General features: G+C 34.9%; 1 protein-coding gene across 2 annotated transcripts; it reads right to left on the bottom strand.

Moving 5' to 3' along the window:
* Positions 1–428: 428 nt before the first annotated feature.
* On the bottom strand, positions 429–15,110 carry LOC136751348 (cell surface glycoprotein CD200 receptor 1). 2 transcript variants are annotated; one of them, XM_066706894.1, is made up of 7 exons: positions 14,896–15,110; positions 5,676–5,756; positions 4,932–5,240; positions 3,856–4,113; positions 3,631–3,745; positions 2,905–2,959; positions 429–1,900 (listed from the first exon to the last, which is right to left on the bottom strand). In XM_066706894.1, the coding sequence occupies exons 1-7, from the start codon at positions 14,963–14,965 to the stop codon at positions 1,814–1,816; spliced, it is 975 nt and encodes a 324-aa protein (XP_066562991.1). In that variant the 5' UTR covers positions 14,966–15,110; the 3' UTR covers positions 429–1,813. The 2 variants fall into 2 exon arrangements, with proteins under 2 accessions (XP_066562991.1, XP_066562992.1); XM_066706895.1 differs by lacking the exon at positions 5,676–5,756.
* Between the last annotated feature and the right edge of the window lie 4,298 nt (positions 15,111–19,408).

The raw sequence follows: 19,408 nt of genomic DNA, 5'->3' as shown, positions 1-19,408 counted from the left end.
TAATGTATTTAATTATATTACTTCACTATCATTATGGTTTCATTGTTTTAAGAATTGTGAAAAAGTGCTGAAGTAAACGTATTTTTTCAGATTTCCTTAATGTTTAATAATTTGTATTTCCTCCAACTCAATCTATTCTTGTCATTTGTTATTTCTGTCATTTGTTACATTAACATGGGTGTACTATGAGTGGTAAATTTCCTAATGGAAGATACTGTGGGGGGAAGGGGAATTTGAAGCCTTTGGCCTTAAGTCACTCGATTGTGGGTTCAGTTTCATTCTTAGTTTCCTTTCATTTAAGCAAACGGCCAACTAATAAATGCAGCCCCCAGAAATCCACACACTGTAGATTGTGGTTAAAATGACTGGAGGTGTAGAGAAAACTGTCTCATTCATAAAAAAATATTTTGTGCAGGGAGGCTAATTCAACTTCAACAGCCATCAAGAAGTGTAGGACTTTCTTTTTTCTTTTATAAAAACATTTTAGTAAAGAGACTTTTTATGTGACCCAACTCTAAGACACAGACACCATAGTTTTGCCTTTTGTGTTATACACTGATGCAAATAAAACAGGGTGATGTATATAACCTGGGTGTGAAGGTATTGTGGGCTCTGGATATCTATATATCTATAAAACAAGCAAACAAACAAACAAAATGAAGTGGGTTGGTAATGTATATTAAACATAATTTACATAATTTCCTCTGACAGAACATGGTACACACAGTAGTTCGATGACTGCCATTTCAGAATTGACTTTTGATGTACAGAGAATGTGTGCCAAGACTTCTTCAAAGGAAAACATTTAGATTGCACACTCTCCCAAATTGTAATGAATCCACTGCTTAACAAACTAACAATGAAAAGAAGAAGAAACAATAAAGAAACCAAAATCCAGTCCATGGTGCACATTCAGAACACAATAGGTCTCGGTTGTGTTTCTGAGGATGCCATTCAGAGTCTTCATCAAAGGGTAGGCCAAATGTAAACAACTCAGAGTGTCTGTAGCGAGAGCAGAGTGCCAGACAGTTTTTTATCTTTGTGACAGAGGAAATGGCAACTGGGTACTTCCTGCAGTGTCAACGGAATGAAAAGGGATGACTCACTCTCCAATTACACCTCTCGAGAATTGGGAACAATGTGCCATGAGTAAACCCCAAGTAGCTTGGTGTCTCTCACAAGACACTTCTATTTGGGTGCTTTGTCATTTCGCAATACCACTGTCTGGAAAAAGAGCACCATTTGTCCTAGGGCTCTCCGAAGTCACATAGTGGATAATTTCTCAAAAAGGGCGGATTTTGACTCTTGCCTGGACGATGGTTGAAATGGACGAATAAGATGATGCAAAGTTCTTCGACACCCCCCTCCCCTTTGGTGAAACATCAAAATCTCTTATCTTGACACCATCGAATAATGTCTATTGTTTGTCTGTCCGACGTGTTAGGTCATGATGGATACTTTCAAAATAGGAGCCTTTTTTTGAGGGGAGGGAGGTCTTTTTCCATGGAGGAAAGAAAAACCAGGGTGAATGTGAAGTATATGTAGTCAAGACCTTATAGAGATGTGAGGATTGGACTGTTTGCAAGTGCTAAAAAATGATTGAGGTCAGACCAGTACAACATGGCCTTTACTGCAGCTGGGCAGCATAATAAATAATTGTCTTGTGCAAGTTAGAGTCATCTTTCTCTTTCTGAATGACTGTTGCTGAAGATCTCCTCCACACTGTCAATTTCATTTCATGCTGCCCCGGAGAGAGATCTCAGTTGGACATCTTGAGCAGTTAATTCGCTACTTGCTGATATCAGAAACAGGTTTAGGCATTGCAGAGCTCCGCCGATGAATTGTAGATGGAATTCACTCTTTCAACGTAACTTGCATAGGGCTCCAGTTCATCCACATCCTGCAAGTACAACAAATCACACTAAGATCAATTTGACCACAAGCCAAGGCATGCAACATACCTTTGCTGGTTCTTTATGCTGACAAGACAAACACACATATCTAAGTGATGGTATCGTGTGCCAGTTGTATAAGTTTGTGAGACTACCGAGACCAATAAACTCTGTACCGGATGCCCAGAACATGACTTTAAACTTATGCATGATGTGTTATCAAGTAATAGAGATTTTCGCTGACCCTAAAATCCTGAACCTTGTTATTCTGTATCTACCTGAGAAAATTGGCATGTTATGTAGAATAATATTATTCTATCGCAATGAAATTAATGTTCTTGATTTTTGCTTCCTTTTTCCAATATTTTTATTGATTCTTATCTTTAGTAAGGTATAACAGAAGGGAGAATAAAATAAAACAAAAACAGCACAGACATACATCAACATGACATTAAAATATATACCAATGTGTACCAAAGACAGTGATTTCATGACACAGTAGATTTATAGGTGGAAACCTTTCTGGACATGAGAAAGTGGAAACTGGTCCTGGCACAATATGAAAGATTGTTAGTTTCCTGCCTGCTTATCCTGCTGAAGGTAACGGACAGATTGAAACAGATACATTTAATTTTAAAAATATTCCTTTGAAAATCTAAAATTTTGAATCTCAAAATTAGACTTTTTGAGCACCTTAGTAGACAGCTCACTGAGATGGTATTAATTGATACAAAGTTAGAGTTTTATAGTCAGCTTCACTGTGGTTCTATATTAGATCCAGCACTGTTTTGTGTTTTTTTCTTTTAAATAATAACTGGAAGGGATAATGGATTATGCTCAAACTTTACCATTTACTTATTATAGCTTGGATCTTATCTCCTTGTGCTGTGTCCTTTCACTTGAGAGATGGAATCAAAATCCTACCAGCACTGCAGCACAGTTCAGAGCATATAAATTGTCTGGCATAAAAGTATCTGCTAATTGACTTATTGTTATTAATTTTATTACTTACCTGTATTTTGGTGGTGGTAGTTGGTGGTGTGGCAATGTTGGACTTGCAACAGTTTCTGAGGAACACAGATGCAATAACTGTCAAATGTTAAACTGGGAACCAGTAGGCACGTAATTGTCAGTGTTATAATCATTGAATCATTTGTATAAAGCACAGAACCAACTGAATTTACATTTGGGCACACTATGAAGACATGTTATTATCACAATTGTATAAAGAGTTTTAAATGGCAGATTATTTTACATGATGGCCCCATGTCATTTGAATGAATGAGAAAATTAATATAACCCTCATATTGAGTTCATGTGGAAAACTGTAAGCTTCTCTAGAACCTCTTAAAGTAAGATGTTAGTATTTAATTCAAATATACACTGCTGTCATTTTGATGCATTGTCCTTCAAGCATATACTTATAAATCAGGGATTTCACTTGATAGTAATAAGGGCATCATCAATATCAACTGGTTAATATTAAGCCTCTAGGGTACTTTTCCTATTGTAGTTGTATAGGTTGGAGCTTTTGAGGAAAACGTTTTGTGAAAACTTTACTAACAACAGAGTCTTATTATTTCGTTTTTTTTTCTACTATGATGATGATGATTATTGTTATTATTTTTATTCACAATAATAATATTACTAGTACTAGTAGTAGTGGTAGTGATAGTGGCAGTAGTAACAGTAGTAGTATTAGAAAAAAGACACCAATAAAAAAAGAAATGTGCCATACCTGATTTTGCTTACATATTTTCTTATGATATAGGATGCTCCGAGAATTATGATTATAAAGCTGACTAAACCAACAGCAATGATAACCCACATAATAAATGTAAAAGGAGATGAATCTAGATAAAAACAAACAAAGAAAATTTTGAATTATGATCTCAAGAGGTAGGAGTAAAAATGTATTGATATATTTATTTATGTATATGTTATGATGACAAGCTCTACCTACTCTCTTCTTCTGGGGTATAACTGATAGGTTTTTCCCACAATGGATGTGCAACAATGCAGGTGACATTCTCTATGCTTGTGTTGTCAGGCACTGTAGCCAAGCTTTCCACAGTATAGGTGCCGTTTGGGTTCATGATGGTGTTCTGTGTCCAGTTCCTTAATCCACTCCATGAAACATTTGCAGGTGGTTTACTATTTGCAGCCTTACATACAGCCACCATATGTGCACGGACAAATCTTGCGGTTACCTGCGGGGGGACTAGAGAAGAGAAGGTATATGGATTATGGAGGTAAAATATCTTCCACAGTTTGTTATGTTTAAGACTATTCATTGATTACTAATTTGCTCTGCTTTTATTTAAAAACACTATCTAACACTGCCTATTAGGTTTCTTTCAGTGCAGTGGATCGGGGTTATTGATATGAGTGTACAGCAAGTGACATATTTATAATGTGGACCATATACTAAGATTCACAATATGTCCCTATTTTATTTTCTGAATACTACCCAGGCATAATCTTTTATACATTTAAGATACATTTAAAATTCCTCTTTAGTGGACCCATAACTAAAATAATTGTATTCATATAGACTCCACCAGCCTTCACCTTTCCATACCAAAAACAAATATAATGAAACATATCTTGAAAAACATTTTAAAATACATATGAATATTACAAAAATGTATTGAAAAATGTACCAGTGTGAACATGTATTGTTTGGATATATATGAATATATTCTTACTATAAATATAGTTAAATAAGTTGACCTATAATTCATATATAAAAATAAATGCCACCTTGTGCATTAAATATACTTAAAATAAAATGTATAGACTATTTGAAAGATGAGATTTATAAATGTTTTAAAAAATAACATTAAAAAATATTTAATATTTCTGTTCCTTGACAGAATTTTTTTCTAACATAGTAAACTATTTGAAATAAATATTATAATCTACTCAATTATGTTTAGTGTTTTATACACACATATGTCTCTTCTAGTATGCAATAGTATATTGGAAACCCTTACTGCGGTGCTATTTTATTGAACACGTGGGTCTCATTGTTCTTACCTCTAGCAGATATGTTGATTTCTACTGTGTGTTCTCCTCCATCATAAACAACCTCACATTTGTAGATCCCCTCATCGCTGTATTGAAACTGGGGAATGTGCAGCAGAGGTACTCCACTTGCTGTGGTTTGTAGCTGTTTTCCATCCTCACAAGTGTTAACTTTGACTTTGTCAGGAGCTGTTCCTACTGTGCACTCAGGTCTGTTTCTTTTTGTAATTTTCCAAATGGTGTAGAAAATCTTTTCCCATGTCTTATTTGTGCACATGAGCTCCACCATTTGTTTCTGGTCAAATACCTCATTCCTGTGGTCTAGGTAAATAAACTGGGATTAATTACATAAAATCTGAATAATTAAATCAGAATTGGGCTCATTTACAAGTAGTCACAGAACTGGTCAATTTCATGAAGCAGTTAAACCATCTACCTGTTAATTAATGCCTTGTTTGTTGTATTAATTTGTTGTATGTTCAATTACTGTGTGTACAGTGTATTTTGCTAGGCTGGCAAAAGAGTTTAAAGCAGGCAAATATGTATTTGTTTGTTTCTGTACTTGCATATGTACTGCATTTCCAATGGGGCAACATAGACTGTGTTTTGGAGAAAATGAGCAGCAGCAGATAGCAGGGCAAAATAATTCAAATATTTAAAAAAATAAAAATAAATTACTCTATGATCCAGACTCACCACCCAGAATTGTTCAAAACCCATGGTAGGGAAAGTTATTTGTTTAATAAAATAAATTACCAGTTTTGAACAAAGCCTTAGAAGTTGTGCTTGTTGCCAATGTGGTTCCCTCAATAACATGTGAACCATTAGACGTGTGTTCTAAAAGGAAAATCAGAGTTGAGTGTGTTAATGTGACAAGAGATATTAGTAAGAAGGTAAAATTATAATTTCATGCAAGTTAAAACAGAATTAATATAGTTAAACATGCATATAAACACTAAACATTCCCATTGGTACAGTATTAGTATTAACATGTTAAAATGAAAATAGAAATGTATATCATGTTAGCATAGTATAGTTACGTAACCAAAAGATGTTAAAAAGTGTACAATTAAAAATGTACAATATGTGTATTCAAAGCTTTTTTCCTTAGTTTATCTGTGTTTCCTGTAACTGATACTCAGGTACTACACTCTTAAAGACTTGATGGGAGTGCATACAACAAAATCAACAGCTGTGTAACACCAAACTGGGGTGCTCGACCCCCCCAGGGGTTCCACGAGGGGGTGCCCCCCAAACAAATTGTTTTCTTTTTTTAAAATACATCCATCCATCTCATTTGGAGTGAGTTGAACTCTTCTTTGAATCTGAACTTGTCGGCTACGTTCCAAATTTTTCCTTTTATTAACCTAGTATAATTAGGCAATTGTGACATTTTTTGTAGGTGGGTGTCCTCAGCCAGAATCTGGTTGACAAAGGGGTCCTTGGGAAGAACAAGTTTGGGAACCACTGCTCTAGGGCACTGTAATATGGGAGGGGTGTGTGAGCAAAAATTAGTAAACTATAACATATAGTTGTCACAGAAAGCTGGCAACTCTCTGAAGCCGAAGCGCATGAATGTTGTGACCACTTCTCTGTCCCCCGTCCTCTGGTCGGGGGAGGTTGAGGATGAGCACCAAGGGAGACCATAGGCGTCACCCTTGTGGTAAAGTGTTAAAACTCATGAGGTGGCTGGCAGGATTTATTAATCAGTAAATTCTTTCTCGAAATACAATTTAATTTAACTACACCAAATGGATTAATCAATCTTCAGATCAGCCTGCCTTGCACTTCAATCAAAGTCGGATTACCCAATGGACCCCATCATTTCATAGTAATTGTCATCCCAATGGGAACATATAGTTTTGAGATCTTTCATCAAGCTGTGATAACTGGATTACTTTCAAGCAAGGCCAGAAATATATCTGAAGGACATCAATGTGATTTAGATTGAAATTTGTAACCAGACAACTCTTCATGGAATGGTCATAATGACAATTTGTGTGATGGAAGGGAACAGTTGGAACTGTGAAAAACAAAACTGAAATTGCAGGATTGCATTTCAGAAATTGAATGTTTTCATGTCCTTTTGAGCCTTCAATCTGCTGTCTGACATGTTGTTATGAGAATGAAAGAAGGGAGGAGAAAGAAAAGCTTTGAAGTTTGGACTATTAACATGTAATGACTCTTCCTGGTACATTTTGAACTTCAAATGGTGGGAAATAAACTAAAACACCCTGTGGAACCTATGGTTTAAATGTTCCACTAAACTGATAAAAAGCCGTTTCTGTGACAGTAAGTTATTGATACCCGTCTTCGTCAGTGTTATCACCACTCATAACAGCTCACCACCAGTTTAGACTGGGAGGGTATTTTACCTTTAGTACGTTGACATGCAGTTCTGAATTTTGATTAAAAATCATCGGTTCCAGTTTAAAGAAAATATTCACATCATCTATTTTTGTATGTGTTACGGGAAAATAAAGGGGACAATATTCTTTATTAACTATTACTTTTATATATATATGTGTGTGTCTCACATACAAAGTATACTACATTTCCTGCTCTGATCACATAATCTGTGTAATTTAGCAGTTAACATAGTTCCATGCTTCAAAAGGCTCAGAAGACGCCAAGCCTTTGCAGAACAAGGCACTTGCGGATTTTCTGTTACTTCTATTGTGCCCTTTTATGTTCTGGTTTCAGAGTTCACTAGCACATGCCCCGGCAATGCTCCAGAAACTGTGTAGGAAGCTTTAATCAGATTAACAGTAAGTACCTGAATAAAACAAAAACCACAGACAGATTTAGCTATCTTACCAGCTGCAGCTTGTCTTTTTTGGCCTCAGGTTTGGTTTCCACGGTTAACATTCTCTCTCTGTCAATAGTGTACAATTATGCACGAAAGCATTCAAATTCAATTCCACAGCTATCCTACCTCTATGCAAAAGAAACGGGCTGTCAGTGAGATGGGACCATAACCACTGTGTTTTAACCCTTTCATGGCTGTGATAGGATATTTTTCCATTGTTCACAGTGATGCTGACAGTCGGAACCTCTCAAACATATAAAGTTAAACTTTTGGCCTTTTGACAACTAAGGACCAGAATGATTTATGAGAATGGGAGAATCGAGTAGTTCTTATATATATATACCAAAAGAATTTCATGTTGTTTTATTTATTTTGTTATGTATAGATTAATCTCTGTTTCTTCAGAGGATCCCAAATGAGCTGCAGTTTAGTGTTACATTCAACCTGCACCAATAAAACTGACACCATCTTCTCAAAATTACCGTGTTCAGTTCCTACCTGCAGTACTGAGTTTGATGAACCCCATTGTATGATACATTTTTTGTTTTCTTGCTTTTAAGTTTACTTGTGTTGTGGGGGAATAAAATGAAAAATCGAGTCCATGTCATCCATTTCAGAAGACATGCCTGTTCATACATGTTGACCGTGATATATACATTCCTTACCTGCACATATCTAACTTATTTTTGTATAAGTTTTATTCACAGCTTAAGTATAGGCAAAAGTTACTTATTTCTTTGTCTTTCTTTGACTTTTTATGTCATCTGCATTATGGGAAGTGATCTGTTAGTTTCACAGAAACCGCCACGTTTTCTGTTAAAACGCTGCTCAATCAGTGGGTGACATTTTGAAAGTTGCCTGACAGAGGCATGTCATGGGTTTCTACAGAGGAACCACAGTGAGTTGGATTTGTACTTCGGATAAAATAATAAATATGATAATGCAGGTAATGGTGTCAGGTTAGTAATTACCTCAAGACTGGTGAGCTACACAGAACTTGAAGAAAATAAAAAAGTGCTATTTTATTTCCCTTCCGAATCCACACTGCATGTGTTAATGAGCATATACATAATGGAAAGTCATTGTAAAGCCCAGACAGTCATTAATATTGTAGTTTCTTACATGTATCGGAGTGTCTGCATTATTTTACGTGACACATCCTTTGGCATTCAAAAAAGTGACGAAATCACGATTAGTGATAAAATAATGTGCTTTAAGATTTCAGTTTCTGGATTTCATGATTATTATAGTTTGAACCCAAAACTAAGAGACTTAAACATGGAATCAGGATTTCCACTATACATCAATATTGAATTGTGAACCTGGTCTTCAGGTATCCAGTGTAAGGTGTATATCTTTGAATAATTTTTGTATGCTTCTGTAGTATTGTCCTGGTTTGTTTCATAGCATCATGGTCCCAACTCTCCATTGAAATATAAACATATCTATCTAATGCACTGGTTAACATAAAGTTGATAAAACAATGGGCAATTGAACTAATGCAATTTATTGGATATTAAGTGGGGTTCATTTCATAAGTACTTCATAATGTGAAATATGTTAATTAAGTACAAATAGGCTTTTACTAACCAGGTACTAACACTGGCATCCACTAATGTGAATGATGTTATGAACAAATGGCACATTGATCCCATGTTCCCACATTTTATACATTTACACTTCTCTGCTAACACAGTTGTCTCAAAATTATTGTTATTTATTAAGTGACCAATAAACTAAAGTTTTAATTAAGCAAACTGGGATGGTCGTGTAGATTAGAAAGATAGATTAATGTTTGAACATGAGTGGATTCCGAGTTTACTAAAGCCATAAGTACATTGAGGGCTATTTCTGAATATGTGTATATTGGGGAGTAGATCTGAACAGTTAAATAACTTTACAGTCAATGACCTTGGTTGCCTCCTGTGCCTTAGACATATCCGCTAATAGCAAACTACAAACCTGTACATTATAGCGGTTACATTTATGATTAGAAGAAAGTGGCATCTTACTAAAAATGAAAAAATGAAGAGTACAGTTCTCTAGTTTTCTATTAGCGGGTGGGTCAACGTTTTGATTTAATCCCAGCCCTCATCCCATGCTGAGCAGGTTTGCAATTTTGGAGCTCTTGAATGCAGAGAAAAATAAGAAAGGTTGTAATCTGATAAGATTCTATAGGAATGCAGATCATGTCAAGACACGGCACTACTCTGTGTTGATTGCCATTTTGTGAACCACTTAATTAATTAATTAATTAATTAATTAATTAATTAATTAATTAATGCAGAATGATTATCCATTTGTCATATACTGTTATTGTGTCCCTGTTGACTTTGCTTTTCAGGCTCTACGATTTCTAATACTGCATGGTGAATTTTATATCATCTTATGAAAACCTGAATACATTGATTAGTAAACCTATGAAGAATAATCTACATCAGTGTTATTTTTATCTTAAAATGTGGTATAATTGTACTTTGTTACATAAATACAATTGAAACAGTACTTTTATAAAGCCTAGATTAGAAAAGATGCATAATTTACAGAACAGTCTTTATTTTCTGGTGAGTTTGTACTTTTCATGTGTTTTTTAATTTGCCATCATAAAAAAACACAGTTCAGAAGGATAGTTTTAAATAAATCGAAATAGATTAAATAAATCCATTGATATTGTGTGTTTTGATACATTTGTCGATTACATTGTTTGATTGGCTTATTGTTTTAAGTTGATTCAAGATGCTGAATAGCAGTACATCAGAAATAAGGTCTGAAATTAATTGAAGGAAATGCAATAGAAGCTGCTCAGTCACTTTCTTAACCTTACTGCAAAACCACAGATGGAATCAAACTCTCTCATTTCAAAAACAGTAGCCAAAACTAAATGTAATACATGCAAATACATGCAAAAAAGTGTTTTCATTTTAATTTTGACAAAAAATGTAAAATAATATATATTAATAAAGCATATTAATAACGAAACAATGCTCTGAAATTAACTGCCTTGACCCTGGCATATAAATAGTATAGCTGGCTTTAAATGCTATAACAGTCTAGCGCAGCCACTGCTAACTTAGAGTGGAAAGACTCATTCCATCTCACCTTGCTTACTTAGCTAATTAGATTAACTTGCTGTCATATTCACCAGAATTATATGGCCATAACCAGAAAAGTTAAAGGAGAGAGTAATGAATTCTTCTCTAAGACCATGTCTCCCCCTAAAGAATCACAAAATATGACAAAGCCTTATGTGGAGAATGGGGGAAATGCTTTCTTTATAATTCATTGTGAACAGATTTTCAGCATCACTTTGATGCACAGATTTTCTTGAACTATATTCCATTCAATATTAAGTTTTGGTCTGCATTTGTGAGCCAGTACTCTATTACGAGGAACATCTGATTTACGGTCAGAAACTGCAGCAGATTCTACGTGAAGACTTGAGTCACAGAGGGATTTTTCCTACCAAGTCAAAAATTACATCAATGTTGAAGCAACAAGAACTTGAGAAGCCCATTGGATTTTCCCTTGCATTCACTCGGCTTCTGAATGCTTGGTCTAATTTATTGGGTGCAACATCACTTCAGTTGCAGTACCTCAGTAAAGCCACCATGTTCAGCTTCCTTCACCTTTCTTAATGTTTCTGAAATAAGAAATTACCTTCAGAATAGCGTGCGTGACTTGCACTTGTGTAATGCACAGCTGCCATCAAAAGCAACATCTCAAAACCCACAAAGTGGCATGAAGGATGTTCCTGTTTAAATGACGAATTCAGGTTGTCGTATTATAGGAAGATGTTTTTGCTGATGAACGCAGTTTACACTTCCCATTTGTTAATGACAAGGCCGGCCCACATGCAGTTATGAACAACAACTGCATATCCTGAGCAAGTGGACATTTTCAACATTATTTTCTGACCCGATCCCCCCCTGAGAATCTGAGCTCTGGGACTTGACAGTAGATCATTGAGAACACCCTTATTCAAGGATGGATACATCCATAGCTGGTCTGAGATCTACTTTGTGAGATGTGCAGGCGCTCTCATGATTTTGTCATGCCACATGGCTGACATCCACAGCACTGCATATGTGCAAGCACACAGGAAGTGAGCCGTAAAACTTAATTTCAATTTTGTGGTAAATTGTGCCACTTTAAGGATTTCACACAGCGTTGTTTTGTTTTTTAGTGTTGTTTAGCGTTGTTTACCATTGTTTTTTTTACTTATGCATATGTCAAAACCTATATTAATGCAGCCATCCATTTCATACATGCCAGAATCTTCCCTGCATGAACATGTCATGCACTTCATCTGAGTTCTGATGTTAATCACATGTATAACAAGGTTAGGGTTAGGTTGTAGGGTTAGGGTTAGGGTAAGTGTGGGTTCATGATGATGTTCATGATGTATTGATGTTTAAATCCTATGGTATTCATAAATTAATGAATGAGGAATCACCGTACCTTATTGTAAAGTGTTACCCATCTATTATACATTTCACACTTGATCGATAGACAGACATTGCCTCGAATTTCGACCAGGAAGAAAATGGGCTCTTTAAACACTAGTGCACTAGTGTCTGCTTCAGTTGACACATCTGCCGTGTTTATTTATTTAACAATATATTCAGGCTTTCAGAGACTGTAGCTTAAGTCACATGTGCTTAGAAATGCTTGTGGTTAGGACTTGTTCCTGCCATTTCGGGATGGATTGTAGAGATGTAAATCACACATATTGAACTTGTGGTGGGACGTTTTGAGTTGATCTTAGACACAATCTTAAACCATCTGTGTAACCAGCCTCTTGATGGCTATACATCTGCCTTTGGCTCCGACTTTGACTATTTGTTTACAAATGGCACATTAGCCAAGGTAACATAGCATGAGCAATATTATGCTAGGAGTTTCATTGAGTTTCCTTTTCCAGTTTTGCAGCCAGAAAAAATGCATGCAATTCAGTTTTGCCAATTATACCCTCTGCTATGAAATCCATTCTTACTCCTACAGGACAGATGTCCTGGGAGGTCCTCCAATTGTCTCTCACTTCATTGAAAATTCATTCATATTTCCACATTGTTTCTCCATTGCTGACTTTTAAGAAGCAATAGGGAACTGGGACATACAACTTTTCTTTGTCAGCCTTGTGTATGTGGTAGCTTTGGTTAAGATATTTTAGTGGCCTGTTTGCCTATCTGTGAGTCTGCAGAGTCAAAGGCATGTTTGGCTTTCTACCTCTAGGTCCCACTCCTGGAAGTCTGAAGATAAGTGTCCTAGGAGAGAAGGTGAAGTGTCAGAAAGTGAAGCTGACATCTCACAAAGCTATTAGGGTATCCCTCAGTTGACACTGTTTTGTCAGAGGATTTTAATTATGTTTGTAGCAGTTGCTGGGCAGAGACTTTGAATAGATAGAGAAGGAACAACCTATGTATGTGGATTTCAAATGGCTAAAACAGTAAATTAACCTTCTAGTCGACTGCTGACTCCTGAATGTCAAATAAGTCATCCTGCTTTTGCCATTCATTTACCTGGAGTCGTCATTTGCAAACATAATAATCAGAGCTTAATAGTTGTAAAGCTAAAGACCTGTAGCATGATTGTAGCATGTTCTACTGGTCTGAAGTATCTGTAATCCATAAGGTCTTTATATTGTCTTTTTTCCAGAAATGTACAGTCAAACATTCCCAGAAAGTTTGATGAAGAAATGTTACACACTTTTTCTGTTGTATTTATAGTCTAAATACAAAGAGAAATGCTTAGAGCAGAAAAAAAAATGAATGGAAGAAACTGGATTTAGATTGATATCCTCCCAGAAAAAGTATGGTGATATGTAAAACAGTACTATACCTATTTATGTGGCTTGACAACTATCTTAAGAGAATTAGTGGATATTACAATGTGTTGGATAGTGATTGAAAATGACATCCAACTCCCATATACAGGTTTTATAAGTTAAAAATATAATCTCTGGGAGCTGAAGTATTTCAAATATAATATCACTATCTATATTACATTCTGAGAAAACCAAGACAGAATATTCTTAGTTAATAACAGTTCCTGCAAGCCATTTAATAGCTTCTAACAATACAACAGAAAAAACAAACTGTTAAAACGATTCTATTTGCAAATTCCAACCTTTGCTTTCCTTAATTACCTTTAGAGTACCAGATTTTCCTATCACTAGCAGAGTGAACTTTCTTTGTTCTTTTTCAAAGTTATGATCAAAGTGTTCCATGATGCTCTTCATTACATAATTATTCAAATTATGCATTTTAAAGTATATATCTTAATTGTTTTGCAATTTAGTAATCAAGCTTTTTCACATATTTATTCCAGACTCATTTTCTGGTGTTAAATATGTTGTTTTATAAATGCCCAGCTGTATAAATGGGTGAAATGTAAAATTAATGTGATATATTGTAACAATTGTAAGTCACCCTGGATACGGGTGACTGCTAAGAAATTAAATAATATTATTATTATTATTATTATTATTATTATTATTATTATTATTATTATTAATAATAATAATAATAATAATAATAATAATAATAATAAAGCATAAAGAAATTTGTGTAATTAACAGGACACGCATTATTCTATTGATTTAATCAATATGCTTAAAACAGCTCTATCATTGTAACATGTAAATCTGTTTATTGTCTTGTATGCAAATGTCAACAATAATATGTTTTAGATTTCTAGGACATGTATATAATCGATATGAGAATTATAGTCAATGAAAGTCAATGAAATTAGTAGTTATCTTTATTTTTGCATTCTTAGTTCTTAGATGAATTGTTCGTAATTAACACGTGTGAAGATTAAAACACCCTCATCTTCAAATCTTAACATGCATGAATAACAGTTTTTATTATGTGTTCTGTGTATAATATCCACAGAGGTACATTTTGCTTTATGAAATGGTGATTTAAAAGTTCCACACAGGAAATTATTCAGAATTCAACAACAGGCTAGACATATCACTAATATGTGTATCCTTCTAACACTGATTAAACCTTATCAGTTGTACGTTAGAAAGTAGAAAATGGAGAACTTTAACATATTAGGTTCTTGAAAAGCTCAAAAAAATGAAGACCGATATATATTATGACACAAGAATCTACACAGGTGCAATTGAAACTGACCTGAAATATGCATGTGAAAGAAACTTACCTTCACTCGCAGTCAAACTGACAGTAAAAGCCAGAAGACATAAAACATGAAAGACCCATAGCTCTCCCATCTCTTTCCCAGTCCTGAAGCCCTATGTTCACTCAATTCTTCCAAAGTATCTCTGTTCATCCACACTGTCCTATATTTAGACAGAGCACCCTTGTTCTAGTGGGACACTGTCAAATATGTCTCACAGATAACGTGTTGACACTCATTCATTTCCTGCCGCTTGGGGAACTGTTACCACAAGCACGTGGTGTGCTTTTATATCTGCTTGGGAGGATCCGTATGCCTACATGAGATTTCATTCCCACTTACAGAGTAACCGTGCTAGCATATTTTACTTTCAAAGATGTCTCTGCTTCTGTTGGAGTAAATCTGTTGCCTTAGATGCATTTCCCTAATCCATAATTAATCAGTTAGCATGGTGTATCTCATATTGTCTCAACAATGCAAAGCAAAGCATCTCTATACAACTAGCAAGGTTATCTTGGTTATCAGGCAATAAACTGATAGCACATGTTTAGCAGATGGTAGAAAAATGTACTAAGATATACAGCATTTTAGAAATGCTGACACAAACTTGTAACTGCCTAAAGGCTCAATTTATAAAGCTAGCATATTTAAAGGCAGAGTACTGAAAAAAGAAACATGAGGGTAGACATCTTACACAACAGTAAGTTTTGTGCTATATTTGGCTTCTGTCTTATGTTTTTATGCATAAAAATAGAACGAAAGAAGAAGAGGAAGTCTATAACACATATATTCTTCCTTTCATCACACTTCAATAATAAAGCAATAGGGGATATACAAAAAAAAAGAAACTGTAATCCGTCAGTACACAAACATAAATGTATATTATCTAAACATTTAATACACAAGCATTAATTTACAGATGGTTTATAATCAAAAACTTTTGACCTTTTGTTTGCAGCATGACTAGAGTTTGACAGGTAATTGATTGTGTTTTGACTCTGTTATACAGGGTTGGCCATTTATACATGACATACTTATTTGAGTAGTAAAACAAAACTGAACAAATACATTTAGTTTTTTATTATGTGAAAGTGAAATGCAAGCATGGGAAATTATACTATACACACTACAGTCAAACTATAACAGGTCTACTTCAGTATGCATTATATACTATATCAGATCTACTTTTGTGTATGGATGTACTCTAATTTCAAGTATTAATAAAGAAAAAAACAAACAAACACAAAAATAACTTTTTGAACAAAATGTGAATGCTTTTGAAAGAAAAAAGGCAAAATGCAATGCAAAAGCTAACTAGATGATATACAGGGACAACTCTTTGGTACGACCTACATCCAGCTGCCATTGTAACAGCACTGACATCCTGTGCCGTCTCTCTGCTGGCAAACAGAAGTGCAGGAGGGTTGTGTGTGCAGAAGATATGGCCCTTGCCCTTTTTAAGGATGGAACATGCTTTTCTATTCCTTTCTTAAAAAAAAAAAATGATAAAAAGGAATATGAAGCTAGTGTGTATTATTGTACTGTTTTACCATAGGTAAACTGCAGGTTTTAGTTACATCAAAAATGAAGTTCTAGTTGTAGGTCATCTGGGTTCCCTGTAAGAAATGTGTCATGCAGTGGTGCATGGTGCTTCATGGATGGACAATATAGAAAGATTGCATTTCATCTTCTTTGTAGTAAAGGACAGGGTTCATGGCCTACTTGGTTGGCTTCCTTGTGTTCCCCTTGTTCTAGGGAAGAGACACTTGGCCGCAGGACAATGGTGTTTCTGCAATGCTGCTCAAAGAAAACTCATACATGCTGTGCACCCCAGCTAACAGGCCAGCACTGAAACAGAAGTGAGATTTCAAACTCAGTTCTGAAGGGTCACAGAATCTTCTGGTTTACAATACAAAATAATAAAAAAAATGTTATTCCTGTGTAAGTTTTCTAATTGTGTGTGTTTCTTTTTGTTTTTTAATAACAGTTGAGAGCATATTAGAATATTGTCTTGAAAACAAGATACAGTGAAGAGAACTGTGAAATGATTCCTCTTCACATATTTCATATGTTTAAAACATATGGCTTGGTTAATTTGTTCCATACATTTTCAGCACGTTATAGCACCCAATAAATGTATGGATTACAGTCTAAAATATATGTTATACACTTTAATTATACAAAAAACAGTCAGTTTTGAGTTTTACAATCATACAGGTATCATTCCACTTAGACTATTAATACAAAAATATATGTTTGTTTCATAAGGGAAATATATATGTAAGTTTGGTCTGAGGTGAATGTCCCCACAATATACCTCTGTAGTATATTAACAGTTTCAATGATGCTGGAAATAAACATTTTAATTATTTTACATAGAAAAATAAGTATAGCAGGCCAAGGTGCAAATCTTGCTTACAAAAAGTGATGAAAATCACATGCAGTAAGCAAGAAAAAAAAGTATGTTTAGAACAAAGCCTGAAAAGTTATTCAGTTGCATCCTGTGGTGTGATGACTCAAATGTAGAACTGCGCTTAAGATCTATGTGTGAACTGTATTTTAATTGTATACGTTTTTATTTCTGTAAAACTGAAAATTTAAACTGCAATTTCAGTCAAAAGGAGTTAAGCATTTCAAAAATGCATTTGCAAATCATAATCGAAAACATTCTGTGTCCAGTTCCAGAGATGTTAATTCAAGTGAAGTGGCAACATTAGAAGAAGTAGCAATTTCGTAATGCAAAGTTTCTGTTCGTTGCAGAAAACTGGATCTTTGTTACATTCCGTGTGTCTGTGTCAGTCTTTACTTGAGGGTGTAGGCTCAGTTTCAATGATGCTAGTATAGAATAAAGTAATTAAATAACTGAAACCGAAACGTGAAATATGAGAGGGCTATAGGAATGTTGAGGTCAAAAATGCTGATAGGACAGGTCAGGTGATTTAATTAATGGTCCTGAATGTTATCAATGTAAAGCCAATTCAGGATGTGAATATTAATTCTTCATTACTAATAAACGCTTCTTCATTCTTCATTCAGTACAGGGTCATGGTGAACCAGAGCCGAACATGGCAGGCAAAGGGCGGGAGGCAGGACCATCGCATTGGTCTATGTTTGCAAGATCGAAACCATGCAAACAACATTGGCTGTTAAATTTGCATTTGAAACATAAAACATTCACACATAAATGAAAACCCTAGAAATAGTGCTGGATGCTGAAGGAATACAGCTGCACACATCTTGGCCATCTTTGCCACTCCTTTCTCGAAGTAGCAAACGAGTTATGAAATTCTCTTATTGTTTTTTAGGTTTTTCTTATCTACTTATGTTTCTGTATATGTTATCGTGCAATGAAGGTTTTCTTTGTGGGTTTAGTGTGCTTGAGCTGTCAACTACTGAATGTGCAATTTACACCAGCTTATTGTCACACCAGAAAAAGTTTGGTACAATAAGTATTTTAAAAAGGATGTGGCTGGAGATGCTGACTTTTACTTTTTTGTGCACTCTCCAAAATTAAGCCATTTTAAACAAGATCAAATTGTAATTTGCAGATTAATTAAATTGAATGCATATTTAAACTATACTTACTTACTCTATAATAAATTTTCAGAGATTATTATCGATTTGTTTCATACAAACATTTTAAATATCAAGCACTCTTCATTTCTAAAATATTGATTAATTCTTTATATCTCATGGAAACAATAACACCAATACCAACAACACTTTACTATAGAGGCTGCAAATTACACATATGAATGTCTTATAATTTGAAACATATCAGTAAAGTGTTTCTAGAGTGGTATTAACCAGGCACCTGCTGAAATCCACTAATGAGCAACTGCAAGGTACTGACACATTCTACATTGTTCCTATACGCTCACTTTATAAAAGTAAAATTCTATGGTAATTCAATTGCATATGAATCATTTTTAAAGTGTCATTTTCAAGACCTGAATACAGTGTACATGGGTTTGTTCAGAGCATACATTCAGCATATCATCTGTACCACTATTATTAGGTAAATTTTCTGTGGCTTTTTTGCGTGAACAACAATCTAGCTCTAGACTCCCTCAACCATCCCTTATTTAATGTCAAGTTAACACTGTTTTGTGTTTCTTATTAAAATATGTCCTAGATGTTAAGATAAATTAGGTCATGTAAGTGTTTATATGAGATACAAAGCATTGGTTGCAATGAGATATTCTCAACAAATGTGGTGGAGGCTAGTGGGGGGGGGGGGTCCAGAGAGTTAGCTAGTCCCTGTTAGAATGATTTAGCTGAAACCGGCATTAGGAAATTGTTATTTTGGTTATTTCTAATTAGTGCAGATCAAGGTCTGTGATACCACTTCAAAGTGAGCTAAGCAGCAATGAAAAGAAAACCAATGCATAGTTTTCTTCTTCCTACTCCAAAGCCACAAATTATACTCAGAGACTCATAGATAATGGTGATCACATCTCCTTGTACCATGACTGGAGCCAGAATCATTTCCTTTGGCTTTGAGTTCCCAGTCCTTTGGGTTAGAAACATCTTAATT

This window comes from Amia ocellicauda, chromosome 6 (assembly GCF_036373705.1).
Source record: "Amia ocellicauda isolate fAmiCal2 chromosome 6, fAmiCal2.hap1, whole genome shotgun sequence".
In the NCBI taxonomy this organism is placed as follows: Eukaryota; Metazoa; Chordata; class Actinopteri; order Amiiformes; family Amiidae; genus Amia; species Amia ocellicauda.
The sequence above is the reverse complement of the archived record's forward strand: the minus strand, read 5'-3'. Positions and strand labels throughout refer to the sequence as shown.

Coding starts and splice junctions, on each gene's coding strand:
- LOC136751348 (XM_066706894.1), bottom strand. CDS start 14,965: ATGGGAGAGCTATGGGTCTTTCATGTTTTATGTCTTCTGGCTTTTACT. Junction 5,241..5,675: donor TAAGGCTTTGTTCAAAACTG/GTAATTTATTTT, acceptor TTATTTACCTAG/ACCACAGGAATGAGGTATTT. Junction 1,901..2,904: donor CTACCACCACCAAAATACAG/GTAAGTAATAAA, acceptor TTGTACTTGCAG/GATGTGGATGAACTGGAGCC.